Below are 24,981 nucleotides of genomic sequence, written 5' to 3'. Positions count from 1 at the left end.
CGCCACCTTCCTTTTTCACTCTAACACTGAAAACAAACAAAATGGCGGACGAGACTTCCTGATTTCGACCGATTCGAACGTTGACTAACATGTAACCACCAATCAGAATTACGCTCGCGCACGTTAGGGTGCGCGTGCGTTGCTCGCACGGTGCGCGCACGGTGCGCGGCTATAGATATGTATGTGCTTTTAACTGCAATTGTCTCAGGAACTACTGAACAGATTGACTCCATATATGCAAAATGCACATCCCTGAGCTGAGGACTACCTCTCTGCCAAATTTCAAGTAATTATGTTCAGCCGTTCGGGCTGTACCTTGGACTTAAGGTCCCTATGGAAAATTGCATGGGGAAAACGCATTTTGGGACCCCCCTTTTTTCTCAGCCCCCGCTTGACGAATCCCCCCGAGACTTTCAGGGTAGGAGCGGAGCGGAGCACCCAATTAGTTTTGAAAATTTCGCGAGGATTCGTCAACCGACACTCTGCCATTCACAACTACCTGGGCCAATGGTTCCTCATACAACAACCTCACCCAACCGATAAACCCGGGGCCAAAACCAAATTTCGCAAGCGCCGCCCAAAGATATGGCCATTCTAGGGTATCGAACGCCATAGTGGCATCCAAGGACGCCAAAACGGCCGGTTCACGTATGTACTCCGCTCTGGCGAGCAATCCATGAAGACGCCTCAGGTTCAGGGCCGTATTACGGTGAGGAATGAAACCGGACTGATCCGGATGGATCAAGTCGCCGACGACCCCAACCAGACGGTTAGCTAAAAACCTTAGCAAGAATTTTAGGCTCAGCATTTAATAAGGAGATGGGCCTGTAAGAAATACACCGATCCCGCGGCTTCCCCTCCTTGTGAATCACAACTATGGTAGCGAGACGCTGATCATAGGGGAGGGAGCCCACATCACGTGCCTCAAGAAACATGTCGCGGAGATGAGGCGCCATCTTATCCGGGCGCAATTTATACCGTTCAATGGGAAGGCCATTGGGACCCATGGCTTTGCCGGAAGCGATCGAGCGAATGGCCAAAGCAATCTCGTCAGGCGACAACATCGCATCCATCAGTGCCCTATCCGCCTCAGACAAAGACGGCAACACTATATCTCTCAGCAACAGATGAGAGTCATCCTCAAGACCATTCGAGACTGGAGAATAGACGTCGCGGAAATAAGTCGCGAAACATTCAACAATTTCCACAGGATCAGTCACACGCACGCCATCCGCTCTCTCAATAACCGGCACCACTCGACTCGCTCTCTCCTTCTTGTCCAACCATGCAATCAATTTACCAGCCTTGTCCCCCACGTCGTATAGGCGCCCCTGTTGCTCTCTACTCATCACTTTGGCTGCGTCAGTAACCAACGCTCTATAGTCGAGCTGCTTAAGACTGAGAACATGCAACGCCTCTTTCGTAACACCCAGTTCCAGGTCCCCCTCCAACTTGGCTATGTCGTTTTCAAGGCGAACAACCTCTTCATTCTTGCTTTTCTTGGAGTGGGAAATGAGAGAAAGAGCCTGCCCACGGAGCACTGTCTTGAAGGCCTCCCATAACGAGACAGCAGAGGATACTGACCCCACGTTTTCAGTGAAATAGCGGTCAATAGACTTGACCAGGTCCGCCCGGATTTTAGGATCACGCAGGTACCAGGGGTTTATCGGTGCCACCCTCCCTTCAGCCCCGTGTGTGACCTCAAGGTGCAACAGTAGTGGGGAGTGGTCGGAAATACCCCGGGCCAGATGTCTTACTTCTCTAATCATCCCAGCTTGGGCCGCCGGCATAAGGACATAATCAAGTCTCGACAAACTCCCATGGGCTCCTGAGTGAAAGGTGTATTGCGCCTGCCCCGGGTGCATTAGTCTCCAGCAGTCTATCAGTCCGAGGGTATCTATAAAGTCACTCAGCCAGGCCTGTGCCCCCGGGAGATCCCTGGGAGGGTGACGATCCGCCCCGCCAGATACGACAGAGTTAAAATCGCCCCCCACCACCAGAACCCCCCCCCGGGAGTCCCAGGACCATGCGCCCCAAATCAGCGAAAGTTACGGTCTGTAATCCTGGCGGGACATAGACAGAAACAAGCGAGATGGTCCTGCCCTCCCATCGGCCTACAAGTGCAGCATACCGCCCCCTATCATCAAGGATCACATCGTCCACCTCCAACGGGAGAGAGGCTCTGATCAGGATGCCCGCCCCGCGTGAGCCAGAAGTGAAACCAGAGTGCGCAACAAGACGATATCCCCTCCTATTCATAGCATGGCAAGAATTCCCAATTAGATGCGTTTCCTGCAGAAAGACAATATCTGGCGACAGTCGTTTCAGAAACTGCAGCACTACTCCGCGTTTAATCCTATCTCCCAAGCCATTCACATTCAACGAGAGTACCCTCAATCCCCTACCCCCCATCCCATCCCAGCGCACAACCCCCCCCCAGAGAACACGATCCCGACCACCAATAGTATAGCGTGAAGTTGCCTTGTAGAACATTCAAACATTCCCCAACTCCCCCCCTCCCCCCCAACCTTCCCGTTACAACTCCCCCCACCCTGCACCCCTGCGTGAGCCCATGTAGCCCCCCCAACTTGCAGTGTGCCCGTCGCCCTAACATAAACTACGCTACAAAAAGAGACCCCAGATGAGGAAGGAGCCCCACTGAGCACCCCACAACCCCCGGGCATTGAATGGAAACACCAAACCAAAATATGGAAGTGTCATCACAGTAGTCAGTCACCGGGAACCAAAAGTCTAATCCTGTCCATCCAAGCCCGCTCTGTTCCCTTCGGTCTGTCCCTCTCGACGTCGGTGCTGAGGCAGGGTATCAAGCCAATCTCCAGCCTCCTCCGGCCGATCAAAGAAGTGCGTCCGATCCTCAAACTCAACACGCAACCTGGCCGGAAAGAGCATCGCATATTTCAGGTCCATGTCTCTCAGCCGCCGTTTAACGCCCATGAACTCCTGTCGCTGCTTTTGGACCAATTGTGTAAAGTCCGGGTAGAAGCTGATATGAGTGTTCTCGAACTTCGTCGGCCCACTCACCCTCGAGGCCTGCAATATAGCATCCCTGTCCCTAAAATGAAAAATTCTGGCGATGATGGGCCGTGGGGGAGCGCCCGGTTTGGGCTTACCACCCGGAACTCTATGGGCCCGCTCAACTGCAAAGAATTTACTCAAGCCTTTGGGTGCGAGATGGTTGATCACGAGGTCTTCCACGAAGAGGTCAGCCGCAGGGGCCTCCGCTTTCTCCGGTACCCCGATTATACGCACATTATTCCTCCGAGCCCTACTTTCAAAATCCTCCAGTCGACGGACAGACAAAGCGGTGGACGCCCGCAGATTACGGACCTCCGCTTGCAGGTCAGAAACGTCTGTTACCAGACTCGACGTCGTCAGGCCCAAGGATTTGACCTTTTCATTTGTTTGTGAAAGGTCCGCTCTGACTAGTTTAACGTCGATCAAGACCGCGTCCAATTTATGGGCCAATGTGTCGAATTGCTGACCGACCGCCACTTTCATCTCATCGATGGCGCCCATGACGTCCTGCAATGTTAACTCCGTCGATGATCCCGGGCCATCCTTGCGTCTCTCCGGTGACTTATGAGGGCCACCAGGGGAACCTCTCGACTGGGTATAGCGGTCCATGCTGTTAGCTTGAGTATGAGCTCCCCGCCTAGTCGTCTTGGATTTTTGCTTATCCCCGTCCAGTCTAGCCGCCATTGTCAGATGGTCGCCGAGGGTGTCGGCCACCAACACGATGAGCAATCCCCAGAGAGCCAATCTAGGGAGCCTCGGTGATCCCGAAAGGTAGCCCAGGCTAGTGTCCAGGAGCAGGCAGGATACTCAGTCGTCCCACTATAAATCGGTGCTGACAATCCAGGGCCCCTCAGTTTCAGCGAGGAGACCCGAAACCGAAAGTGAAAGTAGGGGGTGCGCACCGGTCCAAGTCCCGCATGCCGTTGTTGTTCACTTTCTGCCCGGGCACCATGCCAACTCGAGTCCGGGGCAAGGTCCAGAGTAGGCCGCCAACTTGGAATCGATGCTATTCCGGTTCCCGATGTCCGATTCAAATTTGGACAACAAGTATCACCTCCGCGTAGGTTCGCCCGTAGAAGCCCGTCGATGGAATCAGGATAAATTCAGGATAGACGTGGGAAGTTGTGGAGGCCCGCGGGAACCCTGTGCCTACGCGGCCATCTTGGTTGCGCGCTAGGCTCCTCCCTTTCGGCTGAACAGAATTAATTGAAATTTGGCACAGAGGTAGTCCTCAGGTCAGGCATGTGCCTTTTGCATATATGGAGTCAATCTGTACAGTAGTTCCTGAGAAAATTGCAGTTAAAAGTACATAAATATCTATAAGCGCGCACTGTGCGCGCACCGTGCGCGCACCCTTACGTGGGCGAGCGTAATTCTGATTGGTGGTTACATGTCAGTCAATGTTCGAATCGGTCAAAATCAGGAAGTGTCGGCCGCCATTTTGTTTGTTTTGGGTGCGACACTGAAAAAGAGAGGTGGCGAACGTGAAAAGGGGGCAGGGTAGAGAGTTCCTGACCCCCTAGCCTTTGACAGGGGGTCCCTGAAGGACCCCGAAGGGTGAAAAAACCATTTTTTTGTTTTTTTTTAAATCACGGGGTGCGCATACATAACTTAGCATTTAAAAAACCGTACAAATTCACTGAAAAAAACCATAGGTTTCACACACGTTATAGTTAGGAATTAGCATTTAAAAAACCTTGCAAATTCACTTAAAAAACCATAGGTTTCACACATGTTATAGTTAGGTGGACATTTCACTCGTAAAAAACCAATGAAATTCCCCCGTTATAGTTAGTTCAGATAACTATAACTCGCGCGACCGCCACTCTATCACAAGGATGATGTCATCAGTGATGTCATGAGTGATACCACTGACCATGTCATGAGTGATGTAACGTCATGAGCAGTGGATTGTGGGCGCGCAAGTTATAGTTATCTGAACTAACTATAACGGGGGAATTTCATTGGTTTTTTACGAGTGAAATGTCCACCTAACTATAACATGTTTGAAACCTATGGTTTTTTAAGTGAATATATATATATATATATATATATATATATATATATATATATATATATATATATATGACTGAATTGCTGCCTTCCAACTTCCCCACGGGCGATGAAAAGAACCAGCACGAACTCCTCTTAGTTGGAATGACAGGATGTTTATTGCTCACTCAATATGTCATTACGCGTTTCGACTGACACAGCAGCCTTGATCACATGGAGAAATGCGTATACCATAGCTTTTTTAAATACCACCTACTAGTGTCACGTGCTCCCAAAGGACATAGAAAACATACTATGAAAGTGTTTTTTTCTCTCCACTTTCACATGTGCAAAATAACGCTAATATTATAATAAATAGGTAACAACAATAAATACATTATTTAAAACAATCTCTCCAATATTAATCGGATAAATCCATAAATAATACATCTAGATCCATGGAAATCAAGATATGGAGTTTGGTGAAGTACATAATACTGTGGGCCGGATTCTGTATTCATCTATGCAGAAATAAAACACATAAATATGTGAGTGGATACCATTAAATTGCTGTCATAAAAAATAATATTCTACAAGACAAAAGTTTGTCCGCATAAACATATGCTTAAATACTTTGCTCAAATGCAAAAAAATTCCAGCCAGCAATGGGGTACATCCTTTAGTACTAAAATCCTGTTGTTACAAACCCACAGTAAAATCTCACATGTACCTCTCTTGAAACTATATTGCAAACACTTATTTGATTGTGAACAATTTTGATAGTTTCCCATGGTCGTATTGTCAGATCTAAATTAAAATACCAGTTGTTTCTTATCAAAAAATTTGTGCAAATTACGCCTAAAAACACCTAATTATTAGTACAAAAGTGCTTCTCTAGTGCTTAATAAATACCATATATAATAAAACCCTTATCTAAAAACACATCTAAACACTCTAAAATATATGTTAACTAAGTTGATTTTTATGGGATAATTTTCTAATTGATTATTTATAAAACCATGTATGTGACCGTAAGATGGTAATATTACTGGGAAAGACTGGGGCTAGCGAGTGTAAAAAGAAACCTCCAGAGATAAGGCCAAGTGCATAGACCTTAATAAATATGCCTAACCAAGGATATGCTGTATTAATAATCGTGGTATAATACCTGATGGTGGAAAAAGTATTACGAACGGAAATAGATTATAAATAATAGTGCAGATCTTCTGTTGTATTAAGTCCATTGGGCGACTTACTATCAAACTCCATTATCATATGCGTTTCAAGTTTCCTCAGCATGAGTTCCCTGTCACCACCTCTTGTCGGAACAGGGATTGCTGCTACTACATAATACTTTAGACAGTTAAGGTCATTCTGATGTGTTGTCTTAAAATGGCGCGCTACAGGATAATTTGTGTCATTGTTAACTATAGCACGGAGGTGCTGCAGAATACGCATATGAACTGGTAATTTGGTACTGCCTATATATTGTAAATTGCAGGTACAGGTAAGGACATAAACAGCGAAATCTGTGCGACATGTAAAATGTCCTCTTATTTCTCTTTTATAGGGACTGAAAGGCACCGTAAAATGAGTAGTATTCTTACCAAATTTACAGGCTCTACATGTTGAGCATTTATAGAAACCTGATTGAGGCTTTAACCATGTCGTATTGGTAAGAATTTCAGGACTGTTCTTGACCAGTTCCGTCCTCATAGATTTAGCCCTTCTAAAAGTAAGGGTGGGTTTTTTGGGTAAACTTGGTGCCAAAACAGCGTCAGTAAGTAAAATAGGCCAGTTTTTCACAATAATGGCCTTTACTTGTCTTTGCTGTTGACTAAAAGTAGTAATTAGTCTGGGTACTTCTAAGTTAGCCTCAGTTCCACTACTAGTGTCCTTACTGACAGTGTCTCTGTTTAACAATGAATCCCTAGATCTAAGAGTAGCTTTGAGAATGGCTTTCTGTAAAATGTCATCGCTATACCCTCTTTTTCTGAAACGATCAAGGGACTCTAATTTGCATTTATTGAATTGCTGTTCTGTGCTGCAAATTCTTTTAAGTCTTAATATCTCACCCAATGGGATACTTGCTATCAAATGGTATGGATGTGAGCTGGTGGCGTGTAGTGTGGAGTTGCCTGAGGTGGACTTCCTGTGTAGAGTTGTGTGAAGTGTCCTATTTTATATATATATATTCACTGAAAAAACCATAGGTTTCACACAAGTTATAGTTAGCTGTACATTTCACTCGTAAAAAACCAATGAAATTCCCCCGTTATAGTTAGTGCAGGCAACTATAACTCACGCGACCGCAATCCTCTGCTGATGCTAATACTGTATTTAGACACTTATTTGCCCATGTCTTCTTCCATTAAATTTTAGCTATACATATATTACAAATATTTTTTTTTCATAAAGACACATATGTCATCAGCAGAGGATTGCGGTCGCGTGAGTTATAGTTGCCTGCACTAACTATAACGGGGGAATTTCATTGGTTTTTTACGAGTGAAATGTACAGCTAACTATAACTTGTGTGAAACCTATGGTTTTTTCAGTGAATTTGCAAGGTTTTTTAAATGCTAATTCCTAACTATATCGTGTGTAAAACCTATGGTTTTTTCAGTGAATTTGTACGGTTTTTTAAATGCTAAGTTACTTTCCGCCATTCGTGGCGTGCGCGCCCAGTTAACGCAGTTCGTTCCGTGCGCGCACGGTGCGCTTCGCGCACCGCGCGCCCACTTTACGCAGTTAGTGCCGTGCACGCACGGTGGTCACGCGTGCCCACGTTATGCGGGATGGGCCATGTAAGCACGATGCGCTTCGCGCACCGTGCGCACATGGGGGACATATTATGCGCTTCGTTGTGAAAAGGTATTCATTTGTACTATTTCGTGATGATATAAGCCATGCGCAAATGGTGCCCTTCGGGCCCCATTTGCACACGGGGTGTGGAGAGTGTGGATAATTTTTTTTTTTTATATAATTTTAACCGTACGCGTACGGTAAGCGAAATCGGCGATTTTTCGAAAAAAACTAAAATAGTTTTTTTGGCCTTGGGGGTTGTTTGGGGACACCTATATCGATGCTGGGTGGTTAAGAACTGAATATACTGCCCCTTTAGATGGTTTTTGTCTTTGTTTTTGCTGCCCCCCTCAGAGTGCGAGAGAGAAAATGGCGGCCGCCGCTTCCTGGTTTCGACCAATTCGAATGTTTACTTAGATCGAACAGCCAATCAGAATCGCGCTCGCGCACGTCACCGTACGCGTACGGTAAGCGCACCGTAAGCGCACCGTAAGCTGGCTCAGATATATATATTGATTTAAAGGCTATTTTCTCAGAATCTACTGAACAGATTTACACCAAACCTACAAAAGGCACTTCCTTGACCTGTAGACTACCTCTCTGCCAAATTTCAAGGAACTCTGTTCAGCCGTTCGGGCTGTAGCTGTGTCTAAAGGTCCTATGGAAAAATGCATGGGAAAAACGCGTTTTGGGACCCCCCTTTTATCTCAGCCCCCGCATGACGAATCCCCCCAAAACTTTCAGGGTAGGAGCGGAGCGCAGCTCCCCACCTATTTTGAAAATTTCGCGAGGATTCGTCGACCGGCGCCAAAGTTATTCAAAATAGAATGTTGCGGTTTTCCTATGGAAACAGGGTCCTAACTATAACTACCTACTGGCGACCGCCAGTAGGTAATATTTATTCAGAAACACAATGGATGCTGCACTCCAGAGATTGATTGCAGAGTTGCTTTATTTTCACCACGACTGGTGGTAGTGGCGGTGAAAAGAAAGCAACTCTGAAACCTGTCTCTGGAATGCGGCATCCTTTGTGTTTCTGAATTTAAATATCGGGTAAGGATTCTACCTGTTTCTACCTGCACCAGGTATTGAGCGCGCTGACATTGGGAATTAATTGTTATATATATATAAATATTTATTTACAGAGATATTTATCAGTGCTGAAATTATGAGACTATGAAAGAACTATAATGAGTCTCTTTGAAGTTACCTGAAAGACAGTAAAGGGTGGTACTGCTGCAGAGTGCTAGATAGAGATATCTGACTTTTGTGTAGTGGCAGTTTTGACGCCATAAAGGGTATGCTGAAACGAACAGATCTGTATTATGTAGACAGCTAAGTGGATTTGTAAAGCCACGCAGTAGAAACACAGATTGAGGTGCCGATCACGATCCGGTAAAAACCGGGTACGAACCGTCGGACGGAGCATATTCTCCGTCCGACGCGTACCCGGTCGAAAAAATATACAAACACGGAATTACGATTCGCACGGAAACACCATTTCCGTACGAATCGTACAAAACCCCGACCGACGAAAATAAACGTACAAATGCGATCCGGGAAAGCGCCGACGTGACGTCGGGACGCACGCAGCCTGCCATTCACGAACCAGGAATCACGATTCGCACCGACGTCATCCCGCACGGTGAATATTTTCCGGCTGCCAAAAACTGTCGGGAAATCAAGACGACGCGAACAAGGAGTACCTGTACGCGACGGACAGACATGGACCAGAACCTACGTGCCATCCCGGCCCTCATAGCAGTCGACCTCCTCTACAGGTTCCGACGCAGACGCCGCAGAAGGTCAGAACAACAAAGGGAGGGGGGAAAGGGGGGGCAGGGGGAGGGGCAGGCCACAAAACTCCCACCAAAGTCACACAGCACACATGCCCTGGACATACCTGACCCTCAGGCCCTGGTCACTACCGAGTGGGTGGGGGCGTGTCCAGCAAAGCCAGCGTCCGCCACAACGGAAGTGCTTGACGACGCGAACCGGCAACACAACAATACAGGTACGTCCCGTACCCACGCCTTAAGAGCGTGGGTACGAGTCGTACCCCGCCCACACCTACGTCATCCCAACAATGGCGGGACGGCTGTACCCACGTGGCAAAGGCCTGGGTACGGCCCGCACAAGCATTCCACAGCGTGGGTACGGATATGTACAGACCGTACCCCCACCCCGTATGCATGGAGGGTACCCCCAACCCCAACAGTGTAAGTACGACCCGTACCCCCACCCGCGTACGTATGGAGCGTACCCCCCATGCCAACAGTGTACGTACGGACCGTAACCCCACCCACGTACGTATGGAGCGCACCCCCACCCCAACCGTGTATGTATGACCCGTACCCTCACCCGCGTATGCATGGAGCGTACCCCCATCCCAACAGTGTAAGTACGACCCGTACCCTCACCCGCGTACGTATGGAGCGTACCCCCCACCCCAACAGTGTAAGTACGACCCGTACCCTCACCCGCGTACGTATGGAGCGCACCCCCACCCCAACAGTGTAAGTACGACCCGTACCCTCACCGGCGTACGTATTGAGCGCACCCCCACCCCAACCATGTATGTACGGACCATACCCCCACCCCAACAGTGTAAGTACGACCCCTACCCTCACCCGCGTATGCATGGAGCGTACCCCCCACCCCAACAGTGTAAGTACGACCCGTACCCTCACCCGCGTACGTATGGAGCATACCCCCCACCCCAACAGTGTAAGTACGACCCGTACCCTCACCCGCGTACGTATGGAGCGCACCCCCACCCCAACAGTGTAAGTACGACCCGTACCCTCACCCGCGTACGTATGGAGCGCACCCCCACCCCAACCATGTATGTACGGACCGTACCCCCACCCCAACAGTGTAAGTACGACCCGTACCCTCACCCGCGTACGTATGGAGTGTACCCCCCACCCCAACAGTGTAAGTACGACTCGTACCCTCACCCGCGTACGTATGGAGCGCACCCCCACCCCAACCGTGTATGTACGACCCGTACCCTCACCCGCGTACGTATGGAGCGTACCCCCCACCCCAACAGTGTAAGTACGACCCCTACCCTCACCCGCGTATGCATGGAGCGTACCCCCCAGCCCAACAGTGTAAGTACGACCCGTACCCTCACCCGCGTACGTATGGAGCGTACCCCCCACCCCAACAGTGTAAGTACGACCCGTACCCTCACCCGCGTATGTATGGAGCGCACCCCCACCCCAACCGTGTATGTACAACCCGTACCCTGACCCGCGTACGTATGGAGCGTACCCCCCACCCCAACAGTGTAAGTACGACCCCTACCCTCACCCGCGTACGTATGGAGCGTACCCCCCACCCCAACAGTGTAAGTACGACCCGTACCCTCACCCGCATACGTATGGAGCGTACCCCCCACCCCAACAGTGTAAGTACGACCCGTACCCTCACCCGCGTATGCATGGAGCGAACCCACACACGTGTATGTTCTAAGCGTTCATATCCTGAAATAGGAGGGGTGTGTGCAGAGTCCTCCCAGCAGTGCCCAGACGCAGGAGGGGTGTGTGCAGAGTCCTCCCAGCAGTGCCCAGACACAGGAGGGGTGGGTGCCTAACACTCCCAGCAGTGCCCAGTCACAGGAGGGGTGTGTGCAGAGTCCTCCCAGCAGTGCCCAGACGCAGGAGGGGTGTGCGCAGAGTCCTCCCAGCAGTGCCCAGACACAGGAGGGGTGTGTGCAGAGTCCTCCCAGCAGTGCCCAGACGCAGGACGGGTGTGTGCAGAGTCCTCCCAGCAGTGCCCAGACACAGGAGGGGTGGGTGCCTAACACTCCCAGCAGTGCCCAGTCACAGGAGGGGTGTGTGCAGAGTCCTCCCAGCAGTGCCCAGACGCAGGACGGGTGTGTGCAGAGTCCTCCCAGCAGTGCCCAGACACAGGAGGGGTGGGTGCCTAACACTCCCAGTAGTGCCCAGTCACAGGAGGGGTGTGTGCAGAGTCCTCCCAGCAGTGCCCAGATGCAGGACGGGTGTGTGCAGAGTCCTCCCAGCAGTGCCCAGACACAGGAGAGGGTGGGTGCCTAACACTCCCAGCAGTGCCCAGTCACAGGAGTGGTGTGTGCAGAGTCCTTCCAGCAGTGCCCAGACACAGGAGGGGTGGGTGCCTAACACTCCCAGCAGTGCCCAGTCACAGGAGGGGTGTGTGCAGAGTCCTCCCAGCAGTGCCCAGACGCAGGAGGGGTGTGTGCAGAGTCCTCCCAGCAGTGCCCAGTCACAGGAGGGGTGTGTGCAGAGTCCTCCCAGCAGTGCCCAGACGCAGGACGGGTGTGTGCAGAGTCCTCCCAGCAGTGCCCAGACACAGGAGGGGTGGGTGCCTAACACTCCCAGCAGTGCCCAGTCACAGGAGGGGTGTGTGCAGAGTCCTCCCAGCAGTGCCCAGACACAGGACGGGTGTGTGCAGAGTCCTCCCAGCAGTGCCCAGACACAGGAGGGGTGGGTGCCTAACACTCCCAGCAGTGCCCAGTCACAGGAGGGGTGTGTGCAGAGTCCTCCCAGCAGTGCCCAGATGCAGGAGGGGTGTGTGCAGAGTCCTCCCAGCAGTGCCCAGACGCAGGACGGGTGTGTGCAGAGTCCTCCCAGCAGTGCCCAGACACAGGAGGGGTGGGTGCCTAACACTCCCAGCAGTGCCCAGTCACAGGAGGGGTGTGTGCAGAGTCCTCCCAGCAGTGCCCAGACGCAGGAGGGGTGTGTGCAGAGTCCTCCCAGCAGTCTCCAGTCACAGGAGGGGTGTGTGCAGAGTCCTCCCAGCAGTGCCCAGACGCAGGACGGGTGTGTGCAGAGTCCTCCCAGCAGTGCCCAGAAACAGGAGGGGTGGGTGCCTAACACTCCCATCAGTGCCCAGTCACAGGAGGGGTGTGTGCAGAGTCCTCCCAGCAGTGCCCAGACGCAGGAGGGGTGTGTGCAGAGTCCTCCCAGCAGTGCCCAGATGCAGGAGGGGTGTGTGCAGAGTCCTCCCAGCAGTGCCCAGACGCAGGACGGGTGTGTGCAGAGTCCTCCCAGCAGTGCCCAGACACAGGAGGGGTGGGTGCCTAACACTCCCAGCAGTGCCCAGTCACAGGAGGGGTGTGTGCAGAGTCCTCCCAGCAGTGCCCAGACGCAGGAGGGGTGTGTGCAGAGTCCTCCCAGCAGTCTCCAGTCACAGGAGGGGTGTGTGCAGAGTCCTCCCAGCAGTGCCCAGACGCAGGACGGGTGTGTGCAGAGTCCTCCCAGCAGTGCCCAGAAACAGGAGGGGTGGGTGCCTAACACTCCCATCAGTGCCCAGTCACAGGAGGGGTGTGTGCAGAGTCCTCCCAGCAGTGCCCAGACGCAGGAGGGGTGTGTGCAGAGTCCTCCCAGCAGTGTCCAGTCACAGGAGGGGTGTGTGCAGAGTCCTCCCAGCAGTGCCCAGACGCAGGACGGGTGTGTGCAGAGTCCTCCGAGCAGTGCCCAGATACAGGAGGGGTGGGTGCCTAACACTCCCAGCAGTGCCCAGTCACAGGAGGGGTGTGTGCAGAGTCCTCCCAGCAGTGCCCAGACACAGGACGGGTGTGTGCAGAGTCCTCCCAGCAGTGCCCAGACACAGGAGGGGTGGGTGCCTAACACTCCCAGCAGTGCCCAGTCACAGGAGGGGTGTGTGCAGAGTCCTCCCAGCAGTGCCCAGACACAGGAGGGGTGGGTGTCTAACACTCCCAGCAGTGCCCAGTCACAGGAGGGGTGTGTGCAGAGTCCTCCCAGCAGTGCCCAGACGCAGGAGGGGGTGTGTGCAGAGTCCTCCCAGCAGTGCCCAGACACAGGAGGGGTGGGTGCCTAACACTCCCAGCAGTGCCCAGTCACAGGAGGGGTGTGTGCAGAGTCCTCCCAGCACTGCCCAGACGCAGGACGGGTGTGTGCAGAGTCCTCCCAGCAGTGCCCAGAGACAGGAGGGGTGGGTGCCTAACACTCACAGCAGTGCCCCTGCACAGAAAAGGGTGGAGTACCCACAGATCCAATGCCCACAAATGTCAGTCAGGTGCACAAAGATCCTGCAGTACATGTACCACATGTGTGCGAGACTGGAAGTATACATATGCATAGCGCCTAAAAGAATACATGTACACATGAAGTCATGGCAACAGTCTACATACACAAGTACAGTGACCACCAAGGACGCCACGAATGATGCAGGTGGAGACATCGCTCAGCATGCATGGGCCAAGTCTAACGAGTCCGTCACACACCCAGCCAATGTAGACACAGCTCAGCCCCACATATTGGAAAGACCCTGCAGGGAAGAAGTCAGGTTACACAGAGGAAGGAACACACCTTGGGACGATGTCACCATTCAGTAACTGCTTACATGAACAAAGTTATGTAGCCAACAGCTTGTGATGGCACGCAGATACCAGGATCCACCCTATGACCAGCACAAGATGACAATTCCCACACACCCAACACATAATCACCACCCAAAATAATGGGGCAGGTCGACCAACAGCAATACCAGACAGACAGTAGTGTACTAAGGAAAAATAAATTGCTTTAATCAGCATCCAAAACATATGTTATTCCCTTCAAAGTCCAAAAAGTACTATGCCCATAGGGCTAAACAAAGTTCGAATCCAGGTGGGGGACACAGTGGGACGCGTGTCCCCTAGCTTGCCTGTACAGTCAGACTCCATCGTCTTCCAGAGCGGGGAGGGCATCATGTGGGGGGGAAGGACCAGGCACCGCAGGGACATGAGGGCGAAGGGTAGGCGTCGTGGGTGCAGGGATGGAGGACTCAACCACAGGGGGTGGGTCAGGGCCAAAGGTGGAGGCCAGGATGGCGCTGCACACCTTTGCAAGGTCCTCCAGCGTCTCCCCTGCACCCGAAGGAACCACAGGCCCCAAGGAGGGGGGGCGGAGGGATGGGTCGCAGCGCCACAGGGGGAGGGTGTGGACAGGGGGGGGACTCAACCACCCTGACCGGGGACTCCCTTGACCGCTTGCGGGGTGGTGTCACAGTGGGGCTCAGGGACAGAGCGGCCATGAAGGAGTCCTTGCTGGATATGTGGCCAGGAGAGCTGAGGGGAGGGGATTTGGAGGGAGTGGATTGGGTGGAATGCGGACTCCCATTCTGGCTGCATGACTTACGTTTGCCCCCCGACCCAGTGGGTGTGCCTACTTCACCCTGTGTGTGCGTGCCAGGAGGTGTGCGTATGACCTTCCCTGCTGGTGTGGTGCCTGTGTCTGTTGTGGTGGGTGCATGCTGACGTCTGGGTGTACGCAGGACAGGCATGGGAGTGGGAAGTGTGGATGGGGCAGGGGTAGTGGGTGGGACGTAGTGCTGCAGGAGACCCACTGCTGCAGTCAGTGTCGAGTCTATGGACCTCAGCAACTGGCGTTGGTCAGCCTGAGATGAAAAAATGCCCTCCAAGTATGCCTCCATGTTGTGCAGCACTTGGCTGTGGCCATGGAGGACATTAAGGATCGCAGCCTGACCAATCTGCAACTGCCGCTGGATGTCCACAGACTCGGCATTGGCGGCAGCAGTGGAGACAGGGGCAGGGGGTGCGGTGCCTGGCAGGAAGGAGACATGTGGTGTCCGGGCACGCTGGGAAGGGACACGAGCAAGTGGGAGGCGGCTGATGGCAATGGAGGGGGCGGGGTGCGATGTTGTGCCGCTGTCAGCTGGTGGTGCAGCCTCCGCCCACTCGGAGAGATCATCCTCGGACCCGTCAGCTTCATATTCAGTCGTGCCAGTGGACAGGTCCTCGGCCTCACTCTCCTCCGCCTCCGTACACTCAATGTGCCAGCCACGATGTCAACGCTGGCACTGGTGCTCGGTCCCTCCGCTCCGTCTGTGCTCATGTCTCCCTCCGTGTCCCCCGACGATGCTGTGGGCAAGGTGAAGAGACAGCAATTAATCACATACCTGTATACATATGTCACATGAGTCCAATCTACATAGGTTACAGTGCATAGCCTGAAAAGAAAGATCAGTAACATCTACAAAACAAGGTACAGATGTAGGGCATGCAACACACAGTTGGTAGACCCACCATGCCACTGAAAATCCATGGAGAGCATGACACAATTGCAAATGACATGAAATGGAGTCTGACATAGGAGCCAGGCCCTGGGGACAATCCAGCACTGCATCTGCACCACACAGCGTTGCCGAAAATAGGGATGAGCAGGGACCATATCCATGAACTTGAGGCGCATGCTGCATAGGTAATACTGAAAACATGGCCAACATGACTGTCTCACTGCACCTTGAGTGTATGTCCAGACAAACATCACACACTGGCCAGACCTAGCAAGGATATTTCAGGTTTTGACGTGTAGGTAGGCTGTCCGGATTTCGGTTAAAACCGACTCAGACCGAGATTACCCTACCGATTGCAAATCAGCTGACCCGGTTTAAACCGAGTATCGCTGAATTTTCCAAATTGGATTCACCACTTGGCCATTTGCACCTTTTGGCCACTTGAGGGAGCCAAAGCAGTACATATCGAGATCCCCGCTTTGGGAATGCCGGTTTGCCCTAGTTAGCCCTGCAGTGTCAACTACTATCTTCTACGGAGGCACCTAATGGCTTTCGGGCAGGATACAACAGCTGGCGGATCGGCCACAGACTTTCCGGCGCGATGGCGGCAATATGACTCGCTGATACAAGCGCAAGTCCTTCAACTCTGCACTAAACAGAGCGGATCTGCGAACATAAGCGCCCGCTCGCAGGGAGGAGAAAGAACACAAAGGAATGTAGTATTTATAACCTTACAGGCGTTTAAATGTGAACCGGCTCACTCTCAGCGTCTCTACATGGGGTCACCCTGAGCCAGTCCACTGCCACCTTTCTGACACCAAGAAGCCACAATGGATAATCCTTTCTCCTTTGTTGTGACCAAGCCCTGTCAGCTAAAGCCCCGAGGAATCGCCACAATGCACTGCACTTGTGATTGGCTAGCTTTTATTGTGTGCGCGCCACAGTCTGTATTGTGATAATTCTTCCAGCAATAGTCAGTGTGGCGATGCAGGGGCTCTAGAAGGGGTGAAAAACCAACAAAGCCCCATTAACAAGTGAAAGGTCTGTGAAGTACTGGGGGGGGGGCCGCGGCTGTGTGTGTGCCCGAAGCTGTTTCAGCCCGGGCTGAGGGGGGGGGGGTGTATGCACTGACCGCAACCTGCCAAGCCAACATGTAGCGGATTCGAAGATATCAAGAATTCCTTTCTTTTAATGAAAAACTCTTTCTCAAACAATTTTTTTTAAAATGTAATTTATGAAACCATCCACAAGGATGAAATGTTAATCAAACGGTGTCAGAGCACATGCTGCGACTCTACGAACGCTACAGCAGGGGGCGACAGCAGCAGGGCCCTGGGGGCTCCGGCAACAACTCCGGGACGGCAACATGGTGCGCAGCTTCCGAGCCCTGCCCGCCCGCGGTAAGTGCTGCAGCAGATATGGGGCACCTCTGTGCGGAGAAGGGTAAAGGGGGCATGGGGGGGAGCAGTGACTTGACAGAGGGAGCTGGAGCCAAGTGAGGGAGGTTTCGGGTCACCTATGATAGTAGAGATTAGATTTTTGCAGACCTCTGATCTCCCATAAGTAGGATCCTACACTTGCTGAAGTGTGAAAGAAGCCGAGATTCGAACCTGTTAGATATTTTTCAGTCGTCTAATAGATTCGAATCCCAGCTTCTTTCTCACTGCAGCAAGTTGCATGATCTTGAGCAAGCGGATACATCTCCCGGTTGCCTCAATGTCCTAAGGGACCGGAAATGTTCCTCTAGTGGGAACGATATCCGAATTGTTTATGAATTAGGAAATCGAATCTACTGCAGGGTTACGGTGTCTCAAGTTTTATTGTAGACATGCACATTCATGGGGGGGAATGCACACAGTCCTGTCAATCGTTGTGACCACCTTGGTGGCGGCGTGAGATCTTAGCGAGGAACACCCACCCAGTGCTGGCTTCCAGGAAACGGAGGCCGTGTGTCGCATGCCTGTTTATGTTCCTGTGTTTTGTCATTACTCTGGGCGTTTATCCATCTCTTTTTTTGTCTGTGTGTGTGGGGTGTACCTGTGTGAGTTTGTAAGTCTGTGTGCGTGGCGTATCTTTGTGTTTGGCGTGTGGTGTTTAGGTGCCTATATATCTGCCCGCCTGTCTTTATGTACGCCTGCATGCCTTCGGTCTGTGTGAGTGTGTGCATCTATGAGTACGACAACGATGTAATGTGTGTCTGTGTTTCCGCGTGTTTGCATAAAGTGCACCTGTGTGTGGGTCTGTATGAATGTGCGCGAGTGTGTGCAGGCGCGCAACACCCATTGGACTCAAAGGGCTTCAGCCCCCCCCCGTCGTGTGTGGCAGCCCGGGATGAGACACCTTCCCGGGCAAAAAAGCAGCCGCACCCGAGCACTTCACAGGTCTTTAAAAGACCATTTGCATGTTAATGAGGCCTTGCTGTTGTTTCACCCCTTCTAAGAGCCCCTGCAGCTCCACTCTGCCTATTGCTTAAAGTTCAGCCCCCCCCGAAATTTTTGCTCAGCCCCCCCCCCCCGAAATTTTTGCTCAGCCCCCCCCGAAATTTGGCTCTAGTTGCGCCTCTGAGTGTGTGTATGTCTTTTGCCTGTATGTAAGTGTGTGCGGTTCTATCTAGATGCATTTGAGTGCGTGCCTGCCTAGTGCCTACTGTGTCTTTGTGTGCGCGCAAGTATTTAAGTTTGGCTTAGCCTCCAGGAGAGCGTTGGTTGGCAAGTGCCTTAGGGCGCATGAAGGGGATTTTGTGCAGCAGGGGGATTACAACTCGGCTCTTGAGAATGCATGGGGGTGTTTGAGTTGATAAAGAGGCTGCTGCCTTTCCCCAATTATCCTATAAGAGCCGTCCATCCCCCCTGGCGTTTCTTGGCCCCCGCCCTGGGTTTCACTGGTTCAGTAGAGGTGGCAGTGGCGTAACAAGCGTCAGTGGGCCCCCATGCAAGGGAGGACACGGACCTCCCTTACCTCAAATGCGTAGCAAGGCAGCCGTAATCAGGGTGCATGGAAGGTTAGTCAGACCGATTGGCTCCGGTGCCACTGCACCTGTTGCACCACTGATTGAGAAACAGCCATGGGTGCTAGGGCTACGAGTAAATGTGGTGACCCTCACTCACTAACTAACACCACCACCCCACCCCTGTGAACAAGTCGTCAGTTGGCTGCCACCCCTCCCACACCCCGAGAACAATCTGTCTGTTGCCTGCTCTTACCTGCACCTAAACTTAGGGGCTGCCCTGGGTGGCAGTAGGTCTAGCTACCCCACTGGCTATATTTAGTGTGTATATCAAGACCACTGAGCTTACCCTGGCTCTCATACCATTTCAATTCTCCTCAGAGAGCACATGTGGTATAAAAACATAAAAATATACCAAAATATGCTGTAAATCAGGGCAGGTGTTACGCACTACTGAGCCATCCCTAATCACGGACCAGATATGGCCCAAACTCAGCTCTCAGTAATCCCATTTTCCAAATACAGATCAACCAAAAGTTCAGATATTTCTAAGGAGTGGCAAGTAGAGCGGGCATTTAAATAAATCTAAATCAGAGCACGTCAACTCTACCAACCATCTTGAAACCTTCGACTTGTAAAAATGTATTTGGACCTCATATACACTGTATGTAAACTGTCTATATACCATGCATCAATGAAGAAAGCAAGCAATAATAAAAGCAAAGCGTTCCATAAACACCGGTAAAACACCGTTTCAGTTGTTTTTTATGGGGCGAAAATGAGTAACCACTGAAAAGCACTGTTTTTTTGAGGTTTTGAAATCACTGGAAAACACTGAAAAAACACCACCAGAATTCACCAAAAATAGAAACTGAAAACAGGAAAGCCTACATGTAGGCTTTGCCCGCACCAACCACCCCCTACATGAGACAATTTGTTGAGACACAGGAAGCCCTTACATCTCTTAGTCTGGGTGAAATACACAGGGGCTGCATAAATGCAAGATTGGACGCCAAATTCCCAAGGTGCGCCTGTCCAAAGAATCATGTACTAATGGCCATCATCAGATGATTGTAACAAGACACACAGGCACTGGCCACTGTGACTATGAACAAGGGAAATCAGGTCAGGCTGTACAGTGGACACTTGTACTACATTTCACGTCAATATACATGGTGCCAGGGGACAATGGCACAGAGCACAACCTATGCTGTAGACACTGAGAGTGTCCACGTTTTGTGATGACACACATGACACCTAGGAAAATATGCCCCAGGGGACAGTAGTGGCCACACAACTCCATGGTCCTGAATGGGAATGACTGCAACACACGCCACCATCCCTGCACTATGCGTATCGCACACTCATGCACATCATGTCACAGGCCACAACATAGGACATGTGCGCTGTAAGGCATGACACTTGAGAGACTAACTCCCATATCTGGACTCGGCATCAGTGCCAACTGACATGGAACCCACATGTACTGAACTGGACAGGGCACAGGCAAGGTCCCAAAACCTGTTACACACCACCCCCACACATGATGCTACAGGCATAGTTCACGTGGAGAAAGTGCCAGCCTAGATAACCTTGTGAAGGAGTGACTACACACAGACCAGGGAACACATTGCAAGGAGGGGAAGGGAGGCAGGAGAGCACAGCTATACTGTGGGTAACTGCATCTGCACAGCACCTTTAAAACCTGGCAGTGAATCCATGCAACTGTGCACTTACAAATGCTGGTGACACACAACAAACACACATGTACCTACCCCCTTCCTGCTGCTGCTTCTCCTGTAAGCGCCTCTCCAAGTCTGGAAATACCACCGCCAGCACACGCTTGTGGATGTGGGTCAGACGGCAGCGCCCCCGGTTCTTATGGGTCTAAGGTGAGTCCCCCAGCAGGACCCGTGCGATCCTCCGCGTCCAGCACCGGATATCCTGCCAGCGTTTCCTCACCTGGAACAGGCGCCGCTTCCGACCATCCGCACTCCTCACGGCACTGACGGCGGTCAGCCATATCTGCTTCTTGGCAGAGGCGCCCACCTGTGAGGATGAACAAGTGACACTACATCAATACACCAGGCACATGTCACAGAGAGACATATTAGAACAAATGTGCTGTGCAGGGGCGGTGGGTGAGATTTTCAAGTGGTGGGGCGCAAACGAATTAGCATACAGCACCGTAGCGAGCGAGCGCAGTGAGCGAGCCCGAACCCCAAAAGGGGGCTTTTGGGGGGTTATCCCCCCCCCAAGAAAATTTTGAAAAAAAAAGAAGAAAAATCGTGCATTTTCAAGCAAATTTGAGAAAGCAGGAAGGTTAATAAAGCAATTGTGAAAGTGCAGTTATTACATTAATAGATGGCATAACATAGGTAGCTGCTTATTCAGTATTACCACAGAGCTTCATACATTCTGTCCTATTATGCTCAGGTGCTGAATTCAGACTATAAGACTCATGGAAATCTCAGCTCTAAGAGTAGAAGAAGTTGCACAGCAGTGTAATGGTTGCCAGGCTCGTTACGCAGGAGCGTCAGGAACTTGAAGAAAAGTCCACAGTCTTCCCCTACGGCCTTCCGACTCTATTAGACTCCAGAGTAACGAATGGCACGCAAGGGGAAAACAGGGAAACAAAACAAGGAAAGACGGGGGAAGAAAAACAGTCTTACAACATACTGAATATTAGACTCTAGAGTAACGAATGGCAAGCAAGGGGAAAACAGGGAAACAAAACAAGGAAAGGCGGGGGAAGAAAAACAGTCTTACAATATACTGAATATAAAAGAGGCAGCGCAATGCGCTGTTACCGTGATTCTGGTTGAGCTGTGCTTTGTACACACACTTCACATAGGTCCACGCAAGTACTTGTATTCAACAAACAAGTAGCAGCATTCACTTTTTGTAAATGAAATCCGCACGTCTGTCTTTCAGTGTAGCAAACTTGTCAATTACTTTCATGTTGAAGTCCGGTATCTTTTGGACTAGCTTGCTCTCTACAGATAGCATCGCCAAAGCATTTAGTCTTTCCTCTAGCATGGTGTTCCTGAGGAATGTCTTTATGCGCTTTAAGGCTGAAAAACATCGTTCAGCTTCTACTGTTGTCATTGGAGTTGTAATCACAATTTTTAGTAAAGTCACTGTCTCTGTAAGTGAGTTTTCCATATGCAGTTTATGAATTAAACTCAGCAAAGTCAAGGCGCTTGTGACCTTCCGGTACACAGGCATTCCGTAGAGTACAGTTAACTCTATCTGTTGTACAAATGCAGATGTATTGGCTTTCACAGACAGTATCTAGGTCTTTTTTTTGCAACTGATCGTATAACACATCAACAGGAATCATTATGTCATGAAATAAAAACAGTAAGAACTGAAACTCTTTGTCTTGTAGTGTTCTAATAAAGCCATGGGCTTCACTCTGACTTGTGTGATCAAAGTCTGCTCTGGATGCTATGGCGACAAAACATTTCTCAAGGCCCTCCCTCTGTTCAAAGATTAAGTTGACTGTACGAATGTGAAAGTTCCAACGAGTTGAGGATCCCCTTGGTACGCTTTTGTCCACAATCTCATGAAGGGCTTCTGTTCTTTTGGGGGAACGTGTGAAGAATGCTGCTATGCCTCCGATATCCTGAAAGAAAACTCGTGTCTCTCTGATCTTTGATACCGCCTGTTGCATAATAAGATTGAGTTGGTGGGCGTAACAGTGCACAAAATGAGCATTAGGGTACACATCTCGAATTCGTTTCTGTACTCCACTAAGGCTCCCACTCATTACGGATGCACCGTCATAGCTTTGTGCGATAAGTTTTTGTTTTTGAGGCAGGTCCGGGAAAATTAAGTCCAGTTGACACAGTATTGCTTCAGTGATGGTTGCTGCACTAGAGTCACTTAAATGCGTGAAGCCATAAAATCTTTCCACAACGTTTCTGTCACTGTCAAGGTACCGAAACACTAACACGGACTGTGTTTGAGTGGACACATCAGTGGTGTCATCAGCCTGAATAGCCACAAAGTCTGTGTTTCGCAACTCTTGCACAATATGGCTTCTTATAATTTCGAGCATACAGTCAAGGAGTTCATTTTGTATTGTATTAGAGGTGCCCTTAAAGACTGTAGCATGTGCTAAATGTCTTTCCAAATCCTGGTCTATGGTTGACATTAAATCCACTAGGCCTCGGAAGATCCCAGGTTTTGAGGAAGTTTCTGATTCGTCATGGCCTCGCAATGCCAGTTCAAAAGCACCACAGAAACGAATGCAATCAATGATCTTGGATAGATTTTGTCTGTTCTTATCAACAGCTTCATTGTGTTTTTGAATGGATTTGCGATACGCATCATTTATCTGCTGCTCAATTGGTGCGTCTTCCCCCAACATTCCCAGTCTTGTCAGGTTTTCCAGATGATTTCTTGTGAGCGCATGCTTCTTTATTTTTTCAGTGATGTGCTTCAGGTCGACCATTCCTTGCCGTGTCCAAGAAAAGTCACCGCCAAACAGCAAGCAGGGGAAGCAGAACAGAGAATTTCTTATAGGGCACCCTGTAAGCCAATCAGCTTTTGTGTACCAGGCATTTGAGAATGTACGTTTTGACATTTTTCCTCTGTCCTGGGTAGTTTGCTGTAGGTTTATTTCAGGCTGATGAGGTCCTAATTGTTTTATCTGTAGTTTTTGTTCAAGTGGCCGTGACTGGAATGACTTTGTAATCAGCTCTTGTACTGTATTCATGATGGTGTGTTGCTGGCCTTACCAATATATATATATTAAAGACACCTGTCAATAATCAAAGTACAACGTATAAGGTGCAGTGCAATAATATCAAATTTCAGTATAAATACATTATACATATATCTTGTGCATTATCCTAATACATCTCAAATGACTGCTAAAAATAGAGCCGTACTGCCTCCTGCCTCTTTGTGCCATAGTGGTTGCTGGAGGCACTGAAAGACACTGCTTGAGGGCCTTGAGAGTGACCACATACATACATACATTGCCCTAACTCCCAAGTAAAAAAATATATAGCATCAGTTTCCTTACCTTTAACACTGGTGTTTGCTGGGTTGTAGCCGGGGTCGGGTGAGAGAGCAGCAAAGGAGGTTGGGGTCCTCTTGTTGTTTGCTGGAAAATTGCCCCAAAATGCGGTAATGTTTCAGGTTGTCAGGTGCTGAAAATGAAAAGATAACAATTTATTTTTGAAACAGTAGGGTAATGAAACAAAGACTGTGGGGAAAAAACATAACGCTCCAATTTTTTCCTTGCAGTTTGCATCCAGCTCTTAGATGACAGTTAATAGCTCTCTGTTGTAGTTTAGGATTTTTTTTTTTTAAATTTTTTTTTTTATTAGAAACCGTTATTACACGATAAAATACAGACAAGGGCCTACAACCACCAAGGCCGGCCGCTATAGAGCCCGAGGGCCCGCAATGTGACGCCACACATTCAAATGAACCAGAGGCAAAGTTCCCGGCAGTTCGTAAGCACATATAACAGGCCGTGGCCATAGGCCAGGAGCAATCGGAAAAAACAGTTTCATTTTCTATTAAATACAAAACACACTCAAGGCAATGAGAGTCCGAAATAGCAGCGTGCTCTTCCCAGGACGGGGAACAACGTACAGTGTCCAAAGCAGTTCTTGTCTGGAAGCGGTAGTAGGGAGCAACGGGAAGACAAAACATGGAACACACCTCACACAATCCCGCAGAATGTGTGGCTAGGGGAACAAAGCAATATCGACCTCTAATGGCAGAGGCGGGGTGCAGATACGTCCACGATATAAATTCCATGGACCCCATACCTTAGTCCATTTCCCTGGCTTGCCTCTCGCCACATACACCGTCTTTTCCCTAAACATACACCAGTCCATATTCTCCTTCCATACCTCGATCGTGGGCGGCCTCGGGGAGCCCCACAGCTGTGCAATGTTACGCTTAGCCACCATGTACCCCAAAGTCACCCACTGCGTCTGTGCCGCATTATAATCATTCGGTTCCCAGACATTCAACAAACACCTCCTAGCCTCTGGCAACAGAGCAACGTGCGTGACCTCCTCCATTACGGTGTGGATACCGTTCCAAAATCGCACAACCTCCGAACATTCCCATAAGATATGAAGAAAGGTACCCGGCAGGCCACATCCACATTTACACAGTCCATCCCTCGAGTAACCCATACGCAG

The 24,981-nt window shown here is 50.4% G+C and overlaps 1 protein-coding gene across 1 annotated transcript in view; it reads right to left on the bottom strand.

Annotated features, from left to right (window-relative positions):
- The window catches only part of LOC146810537 (zinc finger MYM-type protein 1-like), a 30,396-nt gene extending 6,426 nt beyond the window's left edge, over positions 1-23,970 (bottom strand). Inside the window, exons 1-2 of the mRNA XM_085614973.1 lie at positions 23,844-23,970; positions 22,143-23,576 (exon numbers count right to left, since the gene is read on the bottom strand). Of these exons, the coding sequence (XP_085471099.1) occupies positions 22,143-23,531 (1,389 nt within the window). The 5' untranslated portion in view covers positions 23,532-23,576; positions 23,844-23,970. The remainder of the gene's footprint in view (positions 1-22,142; positions 23,577-23,843) is intronic.
- Positions 23,971-24,981: the final 1,011 nt, after the last annotated feature.

Source organism: Triturus cristatus, chromosome 7, assembly GCF_964204655.1.
Source record: "Triturus cristatus chromosome 7, aTriCri1.1, whole genome shotgun sequence".
NCBI lineage: Eukaryota > Metazoa > Chordata > Amphibia > Caudata > Salamandridae > Triturus > Triturus cristatus.
Note: the sequence above shows the minus strand (reverse complement) of the source record. Positions and strands in the feature narration are given on the sequence as shown.